Below are 21,259 nucleotides of genomic sequence, written 5' to 3'. Positions count from 1 at the left end.
TGCAGTAATCCAGACGGGAGATGACAAGTGCCTGGATTAGGACCTGCGCCGCTTCCTGTGTAAGGCAGGGTCGTACTCTGCGAATGTTGTAGAGCATGAACCTACAGGATCGGGTCACCGCCTTGATGTTAGTGGAGAACGACAGGGTGTTGTCCAGGGTCACGCCAAGGCTCTTAGCACTCTGGGAGGAGGACACAATGGAGTTGTCAACCGTGATGGCGAGATCATGGAATGGGCAGTCCTTCCCCGGGAGGAAGAGCAGCTCCGTCTTGCCGAGGTTCAGCTTGAGGTGGTGATCCGTCATCCACACTGATATGTCTGCCAGACATGCAGAGATGCGATTCGCCACCTGGTTATCAGAAGGGGGAAAGGAGAAGAGTGTGTGTCGTCTGCGTAGCAATGATAGGAGAGACCATGTGAGGATATGCCAGAGCCAAGTGACTTGGTGTATAGCGAGAATAGGAGAGGGCCTAGAACTGAGCCCTGGGGGACACCAGTGGTGAGAGCACGTGGTGCGGAGACGGATTCTCACCACGCCACCTGGTAGGAGCGACCTGTCAGGTAGGACGCAATCCAAGAGTGAGCCGCGCCGGAGATGCCCAACTCGGAGAGGGTGGAGTGGAGGATCTGATGGTTCATAGTATCAAAGGCAGCAGATAGGTCTAGAAGGATGAGAGCAGAGGAGAGAGAGTTAGCTTTAGCAGTGCGGAGAGCCTCCGTGACACAGAGAAGAGCAGTCTCAGTTGAATGACCAGTCTTGAAACCTGACTGATTTGGATCAAGAAGGTAATTCTGAGAGAGAGAGCTGGCCAAGGACGGCACGCTCAAGAGTTTTGGAGAGAAAAGAAAGAAGGGATACTGGTCTGTAGTTGTTGACATCAGAGGGATCGAGTGTAGGTTTTTTGAGAAGGGGTGCAACTCTCGCTCTCTTGAAGACGGAAGGGACGTAGCCAGCGGTCAAGGATGAGTTGATGAGCGAGGTGAGGTAGGGGAGAAGGTCTCCGGAAATGGTCTGGAGAAGAGAGGAGGGGATAGGGTCAAGCGGGCAGGTTGTTGGGCGGCCGGCCATCACAAGTCGCAAGATTTCATCTGGAGAGAGAGGGGAGAAAGAGGTCAAAGCATAGGGTATGGCAACGTGAGCAGGACCGTGACTTAACAAACGAGGATCGAATGTCGTCAACCTTCTTTTCAAAATGGTTGACAAAGTCATCCGCAGAGAGCGGGGGGGGATTCAGGAGGGAGGAGAAGGTGGCAAAGAGCTTCCTAGGGTTAGAGGCAGATGCTTGGAATTTAGAGTGGTAGAAAGTGGCTTTAGCAGCAGAAGCAGAGGAAGAAAATGTAGAGAGGAGGGAGTGAAAAGATGCCAGGTCCGCAGGGAGGCTAGTTTTCCTCCATTTCCGCTCGGCTGCCCGGAGCCCTGTTCTGTGAGCTCGCAATGAGTCGTCAAGCCACGGAGCAGGAGGGGAGGACCGAGCCGGCCGGGAGGATAGGGGACATAGAGAGTCAAAGGATGCAGAAAGGGAGGCGAGGAGGGTTGAGGAAGCAGAATCAGGAGATTGGTTGGAGACGGATTGAGCAGAGGGAAGAGAGTAGCAGGAGAGAGAGAGAGAGCGAAGGTTGCGACGGCGCAATACCATCTGAGTAGGGGCAGAGTGAGTAGTGTTGGAGGCGAGCGAGAGGGAAAAGGATAAAAGGTAGTGGTCGGAGACTTGGAGGGGAGTTGCAGTGAGATTAGTAGAAGAACAGCATCTAGTAAAGATGAGGTCAAGCGTATTACCTTCCTTGTGAGTAGGGGGGGACGGTGAGAGGGTGAGGTCAAAAGAGGAGAGAAGTGGAAAGGAGGAGGCAGAGAGAAATGAGTCAAAGCTAGACGTAGGGAGGTTAAAGTCACCCAGAACAAGAACAAGTGTTTTCTGTGGTAATCCATGTTTCCGTCAGCGCCAAGAAGTCGAGGGACTGGAGGGTAGCATAGGCTGAGATGAACTCTGCCTTGTTGGCCGCAGACCGGCAGTTCCAGAGGCTACCGGAGACCTGGAACTCCACGTGGGTTGTGCGCGCTGGGAGCACCACGTTAGAGTGGCAGCGGCCACGCGGTGTGAGGCGTTTGTGTGGCCTGTGCAGAGAGGAGAGAACAGGGATAGACAGACACATAGTTGACAGGCTACAGGAGAGGCTACGCTAATGCAAAGGAGATTGGAATGAAAATTAACTAAACAACTGGGGAAGCGAGAGCGCATAGATGGATGAGGAAAATAAAATAGCCTTATTCTAGAATAGATTGTTTAATGTAACAAAGTGGAAAAAGGTAAGGGGTCTGAATACTTTCCCGAATGCACTGTACAACTCAAAGTTGACAGTGCCACTAATCATACTACCACTCGACACCGTCTGCTTGTGCAGTGTGTTCACGTGGGTGCAAAGGAGCGGGGGAGGGGTACAATTCCAAGATTAAAAAATAAGAAATTAGCTAGTTTCATTGGAATTCTTCACTATTAAAATAACAGGATCGAAAAAGTTACATAAGTATGTAATAGTCTGAAAGGGCAACTTGGACCCCAGTCTGTGCATGTGCCTGACTAGGGATCAAAAGATTGACAGGTCTCTAAATAACTTTCCACCATAGATTTTACCCTAGCTTTAAAATCATTTGTGACGATCTCCTGTAGTTTCAAGTCCTTTTGTAGCTCGTTCCATGTAGAGGGGCAGAGTACTGCAACGCTTTCTTTTTACCTAGCTCTGTATGGACCTAAGGCACCGTCACAGAGATGCAGTCCTGTGTGCATAGACTATAATTGTCATTTATTCTGCTGGACAATGAAGGTACACGGGTAAAAACGGAGCTTTCCATTTTGAGCGGTGAGAAAGTGGTAGATATTGGGAAGGGGGTGTGTGGGAAGGACCTGATGACCATAACCTGGGTTGTGTTATTAGTGCAATCTTTTAATAAAAAAAAATAATAATGATTCTCTCTGTGGGAGCTGAAAGGAGGGGTAAGATCTATTGAGGTAGAATATATTACGTGATATGCCCTGGCCTGCAGTGATAATGAACTTACTCTCCCGGCTCTATTGCTGTTGAACCTGGATCCACAGGAAATTTAGTCCATAGTTGTTCTGACACTCCTGACTCAAGTTCAGAGTATTTCCAAGAGACGGTGCTGTAACAGAACCCTGATAAACTGGTAATTGGCTTCCTCCTCTTCCTGTTTCAGAACAGTATCGCTTCCTACTGATAACCACATTGATGAATGTTTAATGTCCGTAGACTGTAGTGCAGGTTGGAAAAATAGAAGTGGACCTGGCTCAGATTTAAGCATCTTTGGTGTTTTGTTGGCCTTAGACCTCTTGGCTTAAACAGCCAAGCTCAAAGCACTGTGTTCAATTCGGCTGTTTTTAGTAATGAGAATAAAATGAATTCCTTTATTATGAGCGAGATATTAAATAGTGATCCATTCTGACTACTATATTTGTCGTCACACAGGACCACGTGCTGACGCAGACCAATCACGGGCCGGCATGCTACGAGGAGGCTCTTTCAGGCAGGATGAAAATGACTACATTGACTATGATCCTTTGCTAGTTACGGCCACTTTCATCATGATCCTTAGCAAATTTTCACATTTTAGGGGGCTCCCAAGTGGCGCAGTGGTCTAAGGCACTGCATCTCAGTGCTAGAAGCGTAACTACAGACCCTGGTTCGATTCCAAGCTGTATCACAACCGGCCATGATTGGGAGTCCCATCGGACGGCGCACAATTGGCCCAGCATCGTCCGGGTTAGGATTTGGCTAGATACATTTTTAAAAAATCATATGGAGTTTTCCATAAGAATACATGAATGACGTCAGCGACATCGTTATCTACTGGTTTTAATGTCTATGGTCCCTATAGTATGATCTGTGTTATGTTGACAGTCAGTTTAAAACTGGAAGATTGAGTTGAGACTACCATTAGCCTAGACAAGGAGTGTTGAACTGTCTTCTAGGGCATAGGCTGGTCTAAAGCAGTGTCTGGGTTTTTGACTGATGGGCTGATGTCAGTGCTGATGAAGAGCTTCAACATGATGGCACCAGACATGGAGCTTTCTCTGTTTCCCACCTTTCACTAGTCTGCTCGCGGTAAACATACGATGGAGCCAAGATGTCAAACATGGAACTGTTTATGTCTGGGAGAAGCAATTCAAGCTCCGAAACCCAAATAAACTCTCTCCCCATATGGTACGCAGCAGTGGACAATACTGAATCACATCATCCTCCATCCCGTTCAAGCTTGTGAGCTCTGCTCAACCATGGAGCTGTAAGATTTAATGAGCAGTGGGCTAACTTGCATTAATTAGGCTATAGTGTAACATATGGTTTTGTACAGTTTACTTTAAGACTGCACATATTTATCTTTCTCACTAATGCATCAGTGTAATATTCTTAGGCTAATTGCCATCCTTATGGGCAGAGGTATCTAATTAATATACAGTATTTTGAGTTTCAGCTCATTAGTTTGGGGTAATTGATTACCCTGAAGTTCAATTATCTTTAATTAGGACTTTTTTGGGGACGATAAGAAAAAGATTTCATCAAGTCTGCCAGTGAAGTTCTATTACAGCTATTTTGAGCTAATGTAGTTGCATAGACTTTTTTGTTGTAATTTGTCATCTATCATGTTAGACAGTCACATGTCAAGCCTTTGAAAATGTGAAAAAAATGTGGTCCCTTCCTGTATTCCTACAGTGAAGAAGAAGCAGAACTGTCAGACTTGGAATTCCAAAGGTCACTCTCTGATTGGTTGGTTCTACTTGTTGACAACTACGCCAGTAGAAATGTACTGACAGCTACTTCTCACCACTTATGCCTTCGCTTCCCCTGAACAAAGGGTAAGGTGACTCAGTCAGAAGCTAGGCAATGCCCTGAAATGTCATGTCTTAGTTCTTCACCCCATTCTGTCTAGTGGTTAACATTCAATAGTCAGGCAGGTTCGTGAACTTCAAATCTTCTACTTCATGATTTTTTTTCCCTATTCTCTGTCTTTGCTATTCATAACCAGGGACTATGAACTGGCCAATTTCCTCTGTACAAAGGTAAGGTGAAATTGTGTGTTTTTTTTTTTTTTTTATATATATTTTTTTGGGGACCCCTCAGTTGCTTTGTGATACATATACAGATTTAAATGTTATTGTTTGTCATGGATTACAAATTCCTCAAAAGCCAGTGTATTACCACACTAATCTTAGCCTGTTAAAACCTACTGCTTTTTACTAATTTGACAGCCTACAGCTATAAGTCAAGCCACATTCTCAGAGAACAAATCCTCTGCACTAACTAGTTTATTCTGGTTAGCTTCTTTGGTTGTCTATCTCAGAATTATGTGGATTAACCCCACAGTAGTGGGCTTTCCGGCATTTAAAAGAGAAAGGAAAAACCTCCATAACAATTTGGCTAAACCTCCAGATTGAGCATTGGTTCGCCTCACTAATTACCAGCCCTTTCAGTGGGCTCTGAGAAAGAGCTGGAGAATGTGCAAGCTGAGAGGGCTCTGTGGGTGTACCTTTTTCTTTCTGGCACGCTGTTCATTTGAGACCAACAAAAAAACATTTTTACGGATGGAATATTTCCCTCCCTATAAAGTAGGTCAGTGCAATAATACCCAGGTGTGTGTGTGTGTGTGTGTGAGAGAGAGAAAGCAGCTTGACCCTAAAACCAAGAGCAGTGGAAACCAGTAATAAAACAATGAAAAAAGAGCTTCCAATACATAGTTGAGGCTTGGTGCCTCATGCTTGGCGGGAGATGTGGAATATCATACCCTGGAACTGTAGTCCAGTTAATAACTCGTTCAAAGACTGTCAGGAAGCACCATGTCTGACCCTGACAGTTTGCCATCAGATCTCATGACACCAGATTTAATGATGCCTGAAATCAATGTTTTATTTGCTTTTGTGAGGTCTCTCTTAAGCACTTGAAAGGGTTGGCAAAGGATTCAGTGACACTGCCTAGAGCTACTCTGGGCAATGTGATTTCTGGTTTGGACTGGACTCTTTTGTGTTATTTTGGGTGATGGGGTGGCCTAGCTACAGTATGTGGAAATTCCTTGAATCTGGTTTTTACAACTGCAGTGCTGGACTGGGTCCTCGGCATGTTCATAGGAAATGTGAAGATGGACTAATCTTCTGAGTCACCATAGTTGCAGACGCAATGCTATTGTACCATAGATGTGTTCTAGTTGGAGACATGCTGGTGAGGGGGTGGACAGCACTACACAATGCAGTAACAAGACTGAGACTGAAATGTCAAGACAGTCATTGTGTCCGCAAATGCCAGTGGGGCCATCGTCTCTTTATGACCTCAGCATGTTTATGACCAGCTTATTTGTCTGACCCCACACCCTCACCCCCGTGCTGATCACTACTTTCTGTAATAAGGGACTGTTACCTCAACAACGGTGCCATTCTCCAATTGACTAAAGTTCCATAGTCCATAATGCTCCATTTATTCAGTGATATTGTGTCCTGAGGTCATGACTGTCAATTCGTCAATAATTGTGCTGTAAAACAGTCATTAAAGTTTGAATAATATGTCAGAAGTGTGTACACAAACATGTCAAAGGGGACTGTTATCCCACATGCACAATTGCATGTAGGCGACTACATACTGTACACGACTAGTGAGTGTCCTTCTTGACCCGGTGTCTCAGCTGGAATGAGCTCTTTCCCTGCCAATGTCTACCCTGCCATTTTTCATCCCAGTTGGACAGCTATTGTGTCACCCACCCCTGTCTTACCCTATAGTAGGCTCCTATTGACGATTTCACACTGCTGGGATGTGATGTGAACACCCGAGCCCTGCAAGAGGAACGGGTTTTGTTGCTCTGGTCAAAATGGACCAAACTGCTTCAGTAAGTCTTTGCTATCACTGACCTCTGCACACACTGATCACGTAGGCCAAGAAACAGGTTAACCCTTTCCTGCACAGAATTTGATATGTGACCCAGTTTATTTTTGTATTCTCTGTTTCGATTTGTCAGTCATAACTTCATGCAGGGCAGAACATTGTCCCACGGTTGGAAATGTTTTATTTCCGTTCCCAGAGCGCTCATGTAAAGAAATACAGGAACTTTGGGCTAATTGGACATTCTTTTCTGGTTTCTTGGTATGGGAAACCAAATTCGGTAGGCCTAATCTGCATGAGACAGTGGACCTTTATGGTGATCATTGTTGTTCTTGGGTTTGAAATATCCTACACCACTGCAGACCCAGAACCAATATTAGAAGCAACTCAATAAGAGTTGTAGAGCCATGTTTAGAAGGGAAAGGGGGATACCTAGTCAATTGTACAACTGATTGCATTCAACTGAAATGTGTCTTCCGCATTTAACCCCTCAGAATCAGAGAGGTGCGGTTGGGGGGGCGGCCATAAATCGACATGCACGTTTTCGTTGCCCGGGGAACAGTAGGTTTTAACTGCCTTGCTCACGTACGGAACGACTGATTTTTACCTTATCAGCTCGGGGATTCGATCCAGCAACCTTTGGGTTACTGACCCATCGCTCTAACCACTAGGCTACCTGCCGCCCCCATAGCGTATCACTGTAAGGAACGTAAGCTGGTTGGGGTGCTGGCATATCACCCTTAGGCTACATCATATAGTAAGTAAAGCACAAAACAACTGTCGGTCGTCAGACTGCAGTGATGTTTACCAGATTTCTGTGTACTGGGTAATAACGTGACAGGGAAACAGTAACTCAATTCCCTTCGTGTTAACCCACATAAAAAAGCATGTTTTGGATATTTTTAAACTGAAAAGGGTAAAGATGTATGCCAAGATATAATAGAATTAATAAAAAGACATCCCCCACTCAAGCTGCAAGCCAAATTCTCTCCTTACACTGTAATGACTTCATATTGTTTGCTGCCACAATTTCAGTATAAAAGCTAAACCTGAATTCAAGGACTCTGCCCCTTCAACAGGATGGTTTGTTGGAATGAAAAGGATTTGTACAATCTCCATCGTAAGGCTTTTCACCCATCCCTTTCTTTGACGTTGCTGTCAGTTCACTTCAATCGTGTGGTTGTTTCCACGGTAACCACTTTTCCACTGGATATTGTCAGTCTCCATGGCAACAATATGCTAAACCTAAGTTCTGGTTTAATAGAGAGAAACAGTAATGGCGTCTTTTTGTAGGCACTAACTCCGCCATGGTTCTTTGGACATAGCCTATGGGGAAATTAGTGGGGGGTTTTGTATAAATGCAGAAAATAAGGTCTATGGTAAACACAGGCTTAGGAGATCTTATATGTTTTGCTCTATGGGATAATCTTCACTTTTTGTGATGTTAAGTATGTAATGTTAACTTACTGATACAGTATTCTCATAGAAAAAAATATATAAGATCTCCTAAGCCTGTTTTAACGTCAAACCTTATTCCAAAACCCTATTCTTTCCCCATAGGGATGGCTGAACGAACCAGAGGTAACTCATTTCCGGGTTTTAGTACTACATGCTCTATTCAGAGTTTGGCACTGAACTGATAGGTGAGGAATGGTGCAGAAATGTCCCATTACAAAAAATAGCCCATTATAAAGGTCATGGGCTTCATCAGTCACCCCTGTATCATTTAGATTAGCCAATTCTCCAGGCTTGTAGATGAGGCAGTTTGGATTGGAAAGGTAGAATAGCTTTAGCAGAGGGGGCTTCGATGCTACAGCCAGAGAAACAAAGACTGTCTGCCAAAACAGGCACGGCGTGCTTCATCAGTGCACCACATCTGCTTCTCCGGTGGTCAGTTCCTCCATAGGACCCACTCCTCCGTAGGTACTGGTCCTCCATTGCCCAACATGTAGCACCCACCTGGGGGATGACATGGCTGCTGAAAAGCGCACAAAATTCACCACATCTAGGCAGTGGTTAAAAACAGTCCCTGAGCCTCTAATGCCGTCTCTAGACACAGCATGCAGTGCTTCTTGTCATTCTTACCGACAGATTAAACAATAAAGCCGGGGATGCATTACTTGAATCCAAACAGCTAGCTAGCTAGCTGTAAGCCAAAGACATGCCTTTTCATCCCAATTCTGCAACTCTGAGAGTCAAGACCACTCATTCAAGGGTTTTTCTGTATTTATTCTTTCTACTTTGTAGAATAATAGTGAAGGCATCAAAACTATGAAATGGCACATAAGGAATCATGTAGTAAACAAACAATTTGAGATTCTTCAAAGTAGCCACCTTTTGCCTTGATGACAGCTTTGCACACTCTTGGCATTCTCTCAACCAGCTTCACCTGGAATGATTTTGAAGGAGTTTCCACATATACTGAGCACTTGTTGGTTGCTCATCCCAAACCATCTCAATCGGGTTGAAGTAGGGTGATTGTGGAGGCCAGGTCATCTGATGCAGCACTTCATCACTCTCCATCTTGGTCAAATAGTCCTTAGACAGCCTGGAGGTGTATTGGGTCATTGTCCAGTTGAAAACCAAATGAACCACACATGCGGATATCATCCGTTCACCTACTCTGCGTCTCACAAAGACATGGCGGTTTGGGGGGAAAAAGGACAGATTTCCACCCGTCTAATGTCCATTGCTCGTGTTTCTTGGCCAAAGCGAGTCTCTTCTTCTTATTGGTGTCCTTTTAGTAGTGGTTTCTTTGCAGCAATTCGATCATGAAGGCCTGATTCACGCTGTCTTTTCTGAACAGTTGATGTTGAGATGTCGTCTGTTACTTGCAAAATAAAAATTGATTTGATTTGAACTCTGAAGCATTAATTTGGGCTGCAATTTCTGAGGCTGGTAACTCTAATGAACTTATCCTCTGCAGCAGAGGTAACTCGGTCTTCTTTTCCTGTGGTGGTCCTCCATGAGCCAGTTTCATCATTGCGCTTGATGGTTTTTGTGACTGCACTTTTTAAGAAGCTTTAAAAGTTCTTGACATTTTCCACATTGACTGACCTTCATGTCTTAAAGTAATGATGGACTGTCGTATCTCTTTGCTTATTTGAGCTGTTCTTGCCATAATATGGACTTGGTCTTTTACCAAATAGGGCTATCTTCTGTATACCACCCCTACCTTGTCACAACTGATTGGCTCAAACGCATTAAGAAGGAAAGAAATTCCACAAATTAACTTAACAAGGCACACGGGTTAATTTAAATGCATTCCAGGTGACTACCTCATGAAGCTGGTTGAGAGAATGCCAAGAGTGCAAAGCGTGTCATCAAGGCAAAGAATCTCAAATATATATTTTGATTTAACACTTTTTGGTTACTACATGATTCCATGTGTGTTATTTCATCGTTTCGATGTTTTCACTATTATTCTACAATGTAGAAAATAGTTAAAATAAAGAAAAAACCTGGAATGTGTAGGTGTGTCCAAACCTTTGACTGGTACTGTAAGTGATCAACCCCCACAGCAGTCAAACCCCACATTTGTATGAAAATTCAACAAAAATAACAGTCCCCCCTGCAATATTTACAGGGCTCTCTGCCTTGGTGACCTCACGGAGAAGATGACCCCCTCAGTATGTCCGAGGCTGACGCAGGCTACAATTAAACATTTATGTCTTATGACTCTTAAGAGTGATTTCACACTTGGTCCCTTTTCAGACAGTTTTTTGTGAACTCAGTGCGGTTCGCTCAACCCCATCAAACACCTTTGGGATGAATTGGAACACCGATTGCGAGCCAGGCCTAATCACCCAACATCAGTGCCCGACCTCACTAATGCTCTTGTGGCTGAATGGAAGCAAATCCCCGCAGCAATTGGAGGCTGTTATAGCAGAAAAGGGGGGGACCAACTCCATATTAATGCTTATGATTTTGGAATGAGATGTTTGTCATGCAGGTGTTCACATACCTTTGGTCATATAGTGTTCTGATTACAATTTTTTACAAACTAAATGCTATCAATTAACTTCCAAAATGTAAGTAGGTATATCTAGCTGTCTGATAACACATTCTGATTAAATGGCTTGTCCTGACCTTTGTAAAAACCCAGAGTGCATGTTGGAGAAAGATCTTGGTTTCTTTCTAAACATAGCAATGTGAAAGCAAAGAGGACTCGGTCCACAAAATAGGCGAACTGGCTAAAGGGTTGAGTCCTCATTCAAAGGCAAGGGCAATGTGAATACAAAGACAACTTTTTTTTCTTCTCTTTTTTTTTTACCCCAGAGTTCACTTTAAAGAGGACTATACGTGAAAACACCCTAAATTGGTGTTAACAGACCTGCAGTAGCCTAAACGAAGTTCCATGTCTGTGGGGAAATTGAAGGCCTGATGTAGAATGTTCTTCCCTCCTTAATGGCCTCAGTTTGGAACCTCTGTCCGTCTCCATGACCTCGTCAACTCTCAACACACCTGACTGACCATTTATATTTGGCTTGTCACCCAGCGCCAGAGTATATTAGATGCGTTAGGGGTGCACATTGCTTCACTGGCTGTCAGTAAACTCTGCATTTAAGGAGAAAACGCATTGCACTGAATTACGTTCTGCCGTTCGTTCGCAGTTCATTCGCTTGCTGACAGCGCAGTGTGTTTAAAGCCCCACCATGCAGTCTTTAATTGTATTTTGAAATCATCACTGAATGTCTAATAAATCGCTGTGTGAAAAGAATGCCTCCTTTTGGGCATTTTAAAGGTTCTGCATGGTCAATCTGTCATCTGCAGTGGCTGTACAGCGTTTACTGGGATACGGCCTCTGTAAAATATCAGGGCATTCATACAACTTGCGCTTCGCGGTGCAGAGCTGTTGTGAAGGAAGTTGTCAAGGAAGTGAGCTTGTGTTTATACAGGACCTCCCACCCCCACCTACCGTTAACCAACCATGTCAATGTGGAGCTATACGGAGCCCTCCGCATTGTTACAACATTTTGGAGGCGCTCAGTGATGCGGTACAGAGCTCGATTTGGCCTCCGGAGGCGCTGCAATTGCATCACACACTCTGTACAGAGTCTCCAGATCCCAATCCGGAGAAAGCATAAATTGGCTTTTTGGAAGCAAATTTGAAGATATTTACATACACAGATCTGATTGGCTGATAGGATGTTCTAGAGCCAAACCCCTTACCCAGACGAACAGTCATTGGTCTATCATAATCAGATCCCATTGTGATGTGGGCAAAAAGTTCCATCCCACCTGAACGGACTGAAATTCCAGGATTTCTTTTTCAAACCACTCTTACACAAAAAGGGCATTATCATAATTTTCAAAATGTTATTTGGAACTCATTGTGGAAATATACTTTTTTTTTTAAGCAGGAGACTCACATTTTAAACTGCACTGCCCCTTTAAAGGACTAGAATCGGTTTACACTTGGTTTGCAAATGACTGCTGGCTAAGTACTCTCGGCTGGCAAACTACCGGTGTGTCCATGCTTTTAATCTAAACAGTCAGGAGAGAGTTCATGGTTTGAGATGGTGTGTTTTTTTGTTGTTGCAACTAATCTTGCATACATATTGAATTACGCAGTCTCCTAGATTAGGAAAAGTCGATATTTTGATTGTATCTAGGCCTAAGTGGATCCTGAAATTACTTTGATCCAACATTGACTTTTATGAATCTACCCACAAATGATTAAAACACCTAACCAGCGTATAGGCTAGGTTAAAGAAGAGACATTTCTTGTCAAGCATTTGGCATCAATTCTCACCTCGACATGCTAAGCACTCGAGCCGAGGCCTTAACCATGCTTTCATATTAATTATATTTCGCGATACTTGGCCTTAAGTGGTTGAAATTCAATACAAGTCAAAGAAAGAACAAACTGTCCAAGGTTGGTTGTTTGTGGTGGTTTGGCCAACACAGCCTACAGTCTGTAAAAGCTTGACTAATACCCTGTCCTTTTGGTCAGAAAACTATGAACACTTTTGACATGAAAAGCAGAGTAGAAATGCTTTCAAATTCCCAAGAAAGTCTTAGGATGAGACATGGACTACTTGAAAGCTACGCCCACCTTGCTTGCAGCAATGGGCCGTGGGAGATATTTCCTCACATGAGCCTTGTAAAGCGCTTCACATCTCTAGCGATTTGTCATTAGCTCTGGTAATTGCTGGATTCATCAATGTGGTATGTATGACCAATCAGACTGAATGGAAGCCAGATTGAATGGGTAGATAGAAAGAGTTCCAGTAATGACATTGGACATTGATTTTTGTTTTCCTAGAGATTTGTACTTTGTCTGCTTATTCTGGTTAAATGGACTCGCAGGGCTTGAGTGACTGGCCTTAAATCCTTCCCACATTTGGATGGGGGAGGGGGGGTCTGTGTCAAAACACTTTGGTCTATGTAGAGCTTTTAAATAAATGAGGCCTACCTGGTTTTACTCCTCGCCGTGATTCCCTTAACTCATGTCTTACATTTCCAGGCACCTGTCTCTTTCTAAGGCGTTGAACCGTTAAACCTTGTCCATTCCCTACAGATGAGACCAGTTCACCCTGAATGGATTTCATGTCAGGGAGATGTCCTGAGGGTTCCCTTCACATTAGCTGGAGCGGAACAGGCAGGGATTAGTCTTGTCCAGCTTGCTGCTCAAACTACCAAGGGGTGGGTGGGTGTGTGTGTGTGTGTGTTGAAGCAACCAAGCCTTGCACCTGGCCTGCATTGTCAGGGCTAAACACACAGGTGCTTAGGGCTCATAATGCTTAATGACTCTCCATTAGTGTGTGAGCGGTAGGAACCAGAGATTCAGGTCATCTGTGAGCTGTATTAATTGCCCCACCTCTTCTTACTCACTGGTGTACTACTGGTGATGGTAGCCTATCCCAAACAATAACAGCATAAGCTTAGCAGCCTCTCCGGTTTTCTTTTAAGTTTTTTTTCTTTCTGCTCTGAGAACTAAAGTTTTTCGTTTGTATCGACTTAGTTTGTTTGATGCACTTATCTGTTCAGCTATGTGAAAAGCGGAGTGCCTTGCTATAGTTGTCAAAATGATTGGAGTCTTTAAGTGTTTTGTATGGGCTGTCTGTTGGCCACTGAATAAGTGGGCTGAATCGGTTTGATCTCTTGTTGCTTGCCCTCCGGCATTAAAGCCAAACAAGCCGCTTATAAACAATACATTGTTTCTTTTTTTGGAGCTCCACCATGACAAAACAACAGGAACTTGCCCTTTGTTTCCTTCCCAGAGCCTCGCAGGGTGGATCATTTGGGCTGTGGACCTTAGCTCTCTGAAACAGTATAGATCTCTGCACTAACAAGCCCTGGATGCATCCAGAGCAGAAAGGAACAATCACTCTGCTCATCCTAGCCTGGGTTAACCCTCCCACAGAGGGAGCACAGGTACTGTACCGTCCATATAACAGCAAAGAGACATTCATTCATTCATTCATTCATTCATTCATTCATTCATTCATTCATTCATTCATTCATTCCAACTTGCTTAGTGATTTGCATCATTAAAAGCAGGCGACACTGGATTGATGGAAACACTATCGATGGACTACTATGGTCAGAGTGAATGACCCTTAGTTCCACTCTGGCCTGCTATACTGCAGGGTCGGGATCATGGTGGTGATGGTTTATAGATGTAAAGTCCCAGCATGACTCGGCGGGGGGGGGGGAATTTGGCCTGGTAATGGATTAGACCGTCAGGCAGGAGCAAGCCTCTGGAATACATCTCCCTTCCTGTAATCTCTCCCCACAGGGACAGCTGTGTTCAAAACGACATGATCTCTCTTCAGACATACAGTGGTGGAGCGGGATCCGCTGGGTCTGTATTAATTCATTGGGACGAGAGATTCATTATGTAATGGGTTGTCTGCATTCGTTAACCTAGTGTAGCAGGCGTAAAAGAAACACTTTAGTGGCGTTTCTGGTCATGATGAGAAACAAACTACTGTCAGTGGAGGATCTCTTCCGCCCTCTTCAACCAATCCTGTAAATGTGGAGGAGGAGTTAAGATGGAGTGTCTCCTTGTTAACGTCCAAAAGCGGAAGTCTTGTCACAGGCTCTTTCCATTTCCCCTGGAAACCAGATGCATCTGGTTGATGCCGAACCACTGAGGGTGGCATTCATAGTCAGTGGGAGAATCTCAATTGCGTACTCCTCAAGCCCTCTCTCCTCGCCTCCTCCTCAAAACCCATTGGAGGAGAAGGTCAGAGGGGAGGGTTTTGAGAAGGATGCAAAGAGAGAGGTCGCGAGGTGTATGCAATTGAGATTCTCCCATTGTCTCTCTTACTCCATTGCTGCACCATTTCAAGTGCACTTAATCGTGTGTGTGTGTGTGTGTGTGTGTGAGAGAGACCCTGGTTGTGTCAGAGATGTGAGTGAGTTGGTATGCTTACCCTTGGTTGGAAGGGTCAGACTATGACCTGATACTGGTCTGTAACCTTGCTCTACCTTCTGATCTACCCTGCTCTTCCAACACGTGGCTGAGGAAGAGAGAGTGCTCAGACACAGAGGTTTTCCAGGCACACAGCAGAGCACATTCAATGTAGTCCATCTCTGGTGGAACGTGAACTGCAGGATATTAGACCAACCAGCCCTGCTATTATCCCATCAGTATGTGTCTAGAGTAGACCCCTGCTGTCAGAGGTCGGACCAAGTCACTATTATTCGAGTCACAAGCAGGGCTGTGGCGGTCATGAAATTTTGTCAGCCGGTGATTGTCAACCAAATAACTGCCGGTCTCAATGTAATTGACCGTTAATTAGCATAAACATGTTTAGCATCTCCTGGTTTCCACACATAGGCTACAAGCCACTGATGTAGACCTTTAGAACATCTACATTTTAAAAATAAATCCATTATTTATTTTAGACAGGTCTAAAGAAACATAAAATAGGATATTTTCTCAAAGATTTCAAAGGAAGTGTGCACATGCGGCTATTCTGTGTTGAGCGGTTAACAAAGAAACTGGTCCTCTGTGCTTCATTTAGAGTTACTTATGCAACTTGAGTTGTGATACAAACGTTGGGCCATATGTTTTGATTTTTAATACATTCTAAGGCTGCATGATGGGACTAATGATGATCTGAAAAAAGTCACAAGCTGCACACACTTCATCATTCTCTCATTCACAATTTGACAAGCACTTGATAATATTCTCATCAGGCCTCGAATTTCCCGGCGGCATCCCCCTTGTGTGGCCGAAAGCCCCCTAAAAAATCCATGCCTTTTGTGGCCAAAGGTGCCGTTGTGCCCTTGGGCTGAATATAATATGCTAATTATAATTCCTTTCTCCCGGCTGCTGTGCTCCAAAACACTTCTCATTCACATGGCTCTCTCAGATATGCCCGTCACATGATCAGGTCCTTCTCCCATGCATTTCAGCTAAGAAGTAGGCTACAAGTGAATGAAGACAGACACATTGGGGACGCAACTGTGAGCGTTCCTCTTATCGAATTCCGAGGCGCATATTGAAGATGTTAGAACTGTCCATGTTTACTTTTCTTCAGCCAATAAGATGAGTAGGCCTAACGAACAGCAAAAGCACTAGCCTATGTCAATATACTGCCCCCCATAGTAGAAAAGTTGACCTATTCGAGATAAATAAATATTCCAAAGTTGTGGGATGTGATAGATCCCAAATTAATACAACCACACGCATTAAAAAACTTTAAAAAGCAATGAAGCTGATCGTTTAGCTTAAAATGTTGATAAACTATTTGGGTATTTTTTTTCTCACATTATAAGCGCAGCCTATGTATGCCAGTGAGGCTCTACACCGGTTATAAAGCAGATTCATTTGCTTAATTTTAAGAAGTTATTTGGCCACTTTAGTTGTGATACAAACCTTATCAAAACATGTTGGCCTATGGGCTAGGATTCATGAGGTGTGTGACTTTGAAAAAGTGCTGTTTCTTGCCTTAATGCACAATCTTGCCTTAATGCACAAGCTGGGCATCATTCACAAGTGATTAATACATAATTCACAAGTGATAGGCTAATATTGTCACCCATCAGACTATTCTTAATTTAATGTTGTCTTTACATATACAAAATAATACATGTGTGAAATTAGTTTTGATTTAGAATTGACCGTTATCTCGGAACAGGGGCTTGGGGAAGAAAATATATGTAATCTATGCACTTAATTAGCGAATGGAGGACGCTTTTCCCGTGGTTAATTTTCATGCCAGCCAGGTAGGCTATACTCCTGTTGTAAAGTGAAGCAATGTGCTTAATATTAGGAAAGTTGATGGTAAATAAATATAGTAGGCCTATCCTTTAGAAAGCTGATGGGATCTTCCTCTTTTTAATATAGCCATCAAAACTGTGATTTCTCACGCAATTGCATAGCCTATAGAAATGTTGCGCAAATCATGGGCCCTCGTTAAGTGTTTTGATTTGATTTTCGAATACATTTGCGTTGTCAGAGTGATTTAGGGGGACAATAGAGTGCTGAGTACCAGGCAGTTAGTACGTTTGGTAGGCTACTAATGACCAGCAGCATCAGAGATTGGAGAAGCCTAATTACCATGACTAAACAGTCACATGGAATTTGACTGCCTTCATGACTCGTGACCGCCGGCATGGCGGTAATACGGTCACTTTAACAGCCTTAGTCTCAACTCACAAGGTCCAAGTCTCAAGTCAAGTCCCCAGTAGAATGGGTCGAGACTCGAGTCAAGTCCAAAGTCCAACTAAGAGCAAGTCAATCATTTTTTTCAAGTTTAAGTCTGAAGTAAAATAAAAATCTATTCAGGCAATGGCTTTTTCAGCTACACATTTTTGCATATTTATTGAGGCTACCAGACAGCCCTTTTCATTATTTTGTCAACAACAAATCCCAAAATATAAGATTCATAAGTAAATTATAAATTTCAAGCAATTTTGACATACCAAAAGACCAGTAGGCCTATGCTTGTAATTGTTGCTTGATGCCTCTTTGCTGGTGAGCTTGCAAGGTAAACTGTTCATATTCTTGATCACATATTATTTTTGGTGCATGTTCATTTATGGCAATCCTCTCTCGATTGACCTGCACCCGATCCTATAGCTGTTCAACAAATCACCAATCTGTTCGCTAGCTTGGTGGTTTTCAAACCTTTTTGACCTGCGACCCCCAAAAAGGAGTGGTTCAAAGCACGCGACCCCGGCACACGCGCACAGGATGAACACGCGCACAAGATGCAAGAGCCAGAAATAAACATGCATTTTGAGCTGAAAATCATTCATGTTAGTAGTTAATATAAACTAGGGATATCATGTCCCATTGTCACTTCTCTGGAGTCCAGACCAAGAAGGATCATACCGTCTACCTGTATGCAGCGGTGGCTGCAGGATCGGATGGAAAGCATGATCTGTCTGTGGACTTTTTCCTCAGAAATATTGTAACATATTCTGGCAAATAAATTACATCTTCATCCCATAAGTATTGAAGGTAGTGCGATGATACAGCTATCTTTAGACATATAGCCAATACCACCACTGAGGAATATAATTATAACCCACCTATCGGAAATATGGAAAATGATCAATGAAATCATCAGGTAGCCAGACTATTGTTTAGGCAAAGATGCATCTGTAGCCAATTGCTAAATGGTATTTCATATGGATAATGTTAATTTACAGTAGGTATGTATAGGCTTTTCTGTTTTAATTACTTTTTTTTTTAACAAGCACTTTCTGGTCACTAATCTGAGTGCGTTTTTTTTTGCGCACCAATGCTGATGACTGGTCAACAGTCAAGACGAGCAACTTTTTGCTTCTGAAGCACAGATTAGATGTTTTTTTTTATACAAGAATTTGGTGCAATGCCATAGGCCTATGTTAGTGACCAGATTGAATAAGCAAAGGTAGAAATATAAAATACAAATGGTTGTAAATATTTATGCAAATAATATATTTTCTTGATTTCAGTTTCACACTTGCAACCTCCCAGAACCTTCTTACTGCTCTAGCTTACCCGACCTGTGTTGATTGCTAGTTTGCTAGTCCAGTCAGAGGGTTGAGTGTGCATTTCACTAGCCAATCTGGGTTTTTTTGCGTTTTTTTTTTGCAAGTGCGATACTCTCTCTGGCTGCGTGGAGAGTAATCCACAGACACTGTGCCACAAAATGAGTGACAAAACATTACAAAACCTGGCCAGATCATTTCAAGTCATCAGTCAAGTCTTAGTTATTTTATTTTCTATCAGTTGAGTTGCAAGTCATCAAAAAACACTACCACACTGTTTCATCCACACACCTCTACTATTCACCTCATTCTCTGTGCGAGCTAACTTTTCTCTGCAGCTCTGGGAACTTAGTGAAGCGGGAGCTACTCTCACCTTGTCTCTATTACTTAGTCACTTTCTATAGAAGGTCCAGGTTTGGCATGTTAGCCAGCTGCAGGCAGCAACTGCTGCCCGGTTGTGGTATTAATAAAGCCTTCATGATGTAGTGTCCCCTGGACCCTGGCAGCAGCCCCACTGAGGGATGGGAGCGTTTGGAATGGGATTGGCAAGGACCAGGGTGTACCCTAGGGGCAGGCCAGCAGTCCAGGCACGCAGACACCTGATACACAGAACCGGAAAAGACAGTGGCTCGGAAGACTGTCACACCCGCAGTCTGGCCGTCAATACACTCCTCTCACCTCCTGGCCAAGGTTCCTTTAGTTATGGCTGCGTTCAGTTTGGCTAGTCGACGAAACACAATCTGAAACCTGAGATGGTTACATTTTTACCAGCCATTGTGAGAACATTGATGGATCCTTAGCTCTACTGAGCTTCAGCTTTGGACTCCCATCCTCCACTTAAGCACCAAAGCCCAGAATGACATACTTATTAATAGTGTGGCCAGGTTGGTGGGAGTGCTGGCTCCAGTCCTGGCTCTGGCTCTGCACAGTGGGTATGGCCAGGCTTCCAAGGTGTTGCCATCTGGAGGGAGGTGATGGTGATACATTCAGGATGACTTATATCCGCTTGGAAGTTACAGGCCTCTGCCATAACTCTGCTGGATAGTCAAGCACCACAGCTCCCTGCTTCACAGTATCTTTGCCTAGTATGCTATGCTTCCTGGTTCTCACACAGTGCCGTAACTAACAGATGGCAAACATGACTAAAGATAGCCTGCTCTGTCCTCCTCTTTTCACATCTCTAAATCCACATGCGTGAAAGGATGTATGTCACCTCTCTACCACTTGTCACTCTCATCAACCTATCACTGCCTTTTCAAGGCCCTAGCCAGGCCTTTATGATCAAGTGTGTTTTTGCTTGGAATTGATTTTCACACAACAATCAATGAATGAAAGTAGCTTCAGTGCTCTGAACGGCAGTAATGCTTGTCCTCTCGTCGCAGGCATTTTCCCCTCCTGCTGTTGAGTATCATACTAATGGAATAATGGAGCCCTCTCGCCTCACTGGACCCTATCGCATGTCATCTAGCCTCCTCACAACCTGCTCTCTGAGAGACAATAATGCATGTTTAGGATCACTTCTTCTGTGTGGTGAATGGAACAATTTGGGCACAGTTCAATGTTAAGTGATATGTTATTTGTGAAGGACATTTGTTGACGTGTGTGTGTGTGTGACTTACTAACCGTTTTAACAAGTCTGATCAGGTGAAGTCCTTCCTCCTTATATCTTTCAGTGATCATAGCAATATCATAGCACTATCTCTGCTACATCCCTGGTTATAAATGATGTGGTTAACTTTATGGATAAAAGGTAACATTGTGCTGCCCGCTTCATTGATCCGTCAAAGGCTTTCAATACTGTTGATCACTCACTGCTGATTCAGAAGCTTTCCTCAATTGACCTAGACCTGGCCGCATTCAACAGTTTTCAAAATTACATGACAGAACTCAATGTTTATATACTGATGGTGTTAAATCAGGATTTCTGGACATAACAAAAAGTGTCCCGCACTTGTCTATTTGTGGAAAAATCCCCCTGATTTAATTATTTTGTCTTATCACTTATTCACTTATGGCCCTACCTACTAAAAAATGACTTTTTAACAATATTATATGAGCAAATATTATTTATTTGGAACGGCAAGCCAGACAAAATGAAATAGGCCTATTTCTATAATGAATATGAATTCTGAGGGCAGAAATGATTAAATATTAAAGCATTGGACCTCTCGCTAAAGGCTTTATTCATACAAAAACTACATTTACATTTACATTTAAGTCATTTAGCAGACGCTCTTATCCAGAGCGACTTACAAATTGGTGCATTCACCTTATGATATCCAGTGGAACAACCACTTTACAATAGTGCATCTGAATCTTTTAAGGGGGGGGGGATTAGAAGGATTACTTTATCCTATCCCAGGTATTCCTTAAAGAGGTGGGGTTTCAGGTGTCTCCGGAAGGTGGTGATTGACTCCGCTGTCCTGGCGTCGTGAGGGAGCTTGTT

At 43.6% G+C, this 21,259-nt stretch overlaps 1 protein-coding gene across 7 annotated transcripts in view; it reads left to right on the top strand.

Annotated features, from left to right (window-relative positions):
- LOC106610784 (palmitoyltransferase ZDHHC14) overlaps positions 1–21,259 on the top strand; it is a 102,045-nt gene that overhangs the window by 19,414 nt on the left and 61,372 nt on the right. The window contains exon 1 of one of the 7 annotated variants that reach the window (XM_014210351.2): positions 4,888–5,069. The exons of the other annotated variants lie outside the window; for them this stretch is intronic. Coding sequence (XP_014065826.1) covers positions 5,041–5,069 — 29 coding nt within the window. The 5' untranslated portion in view covers positions 4,888–5,040. Of the gene's footprint in view, positions 1–4,887; positions 5,070–21,259 lie in introns of those variants that run through there. 7 annotated transcript variants of the gene reach the window in all.

The sequence above is a fragment of the Salmo salar genome, chromosome ssa09 (genome assembly GCF_905237065.1).
Source record: "Salmo salar chromosome ssa09, Ssal_v3.1, whole genome shotgun sequence".
NCBI classification, from domain to species: Eukaryota; Metazoa; Chordata; class Actinopteri; order Salmoniformes; family Salmonidae; genus Salmo; species Salmo salar.
The sequence above is the reverse complement of the archived record's forward strand: the minus strand, read 5'-3'. Positions and strand labels throughout refer to the sequence as shown.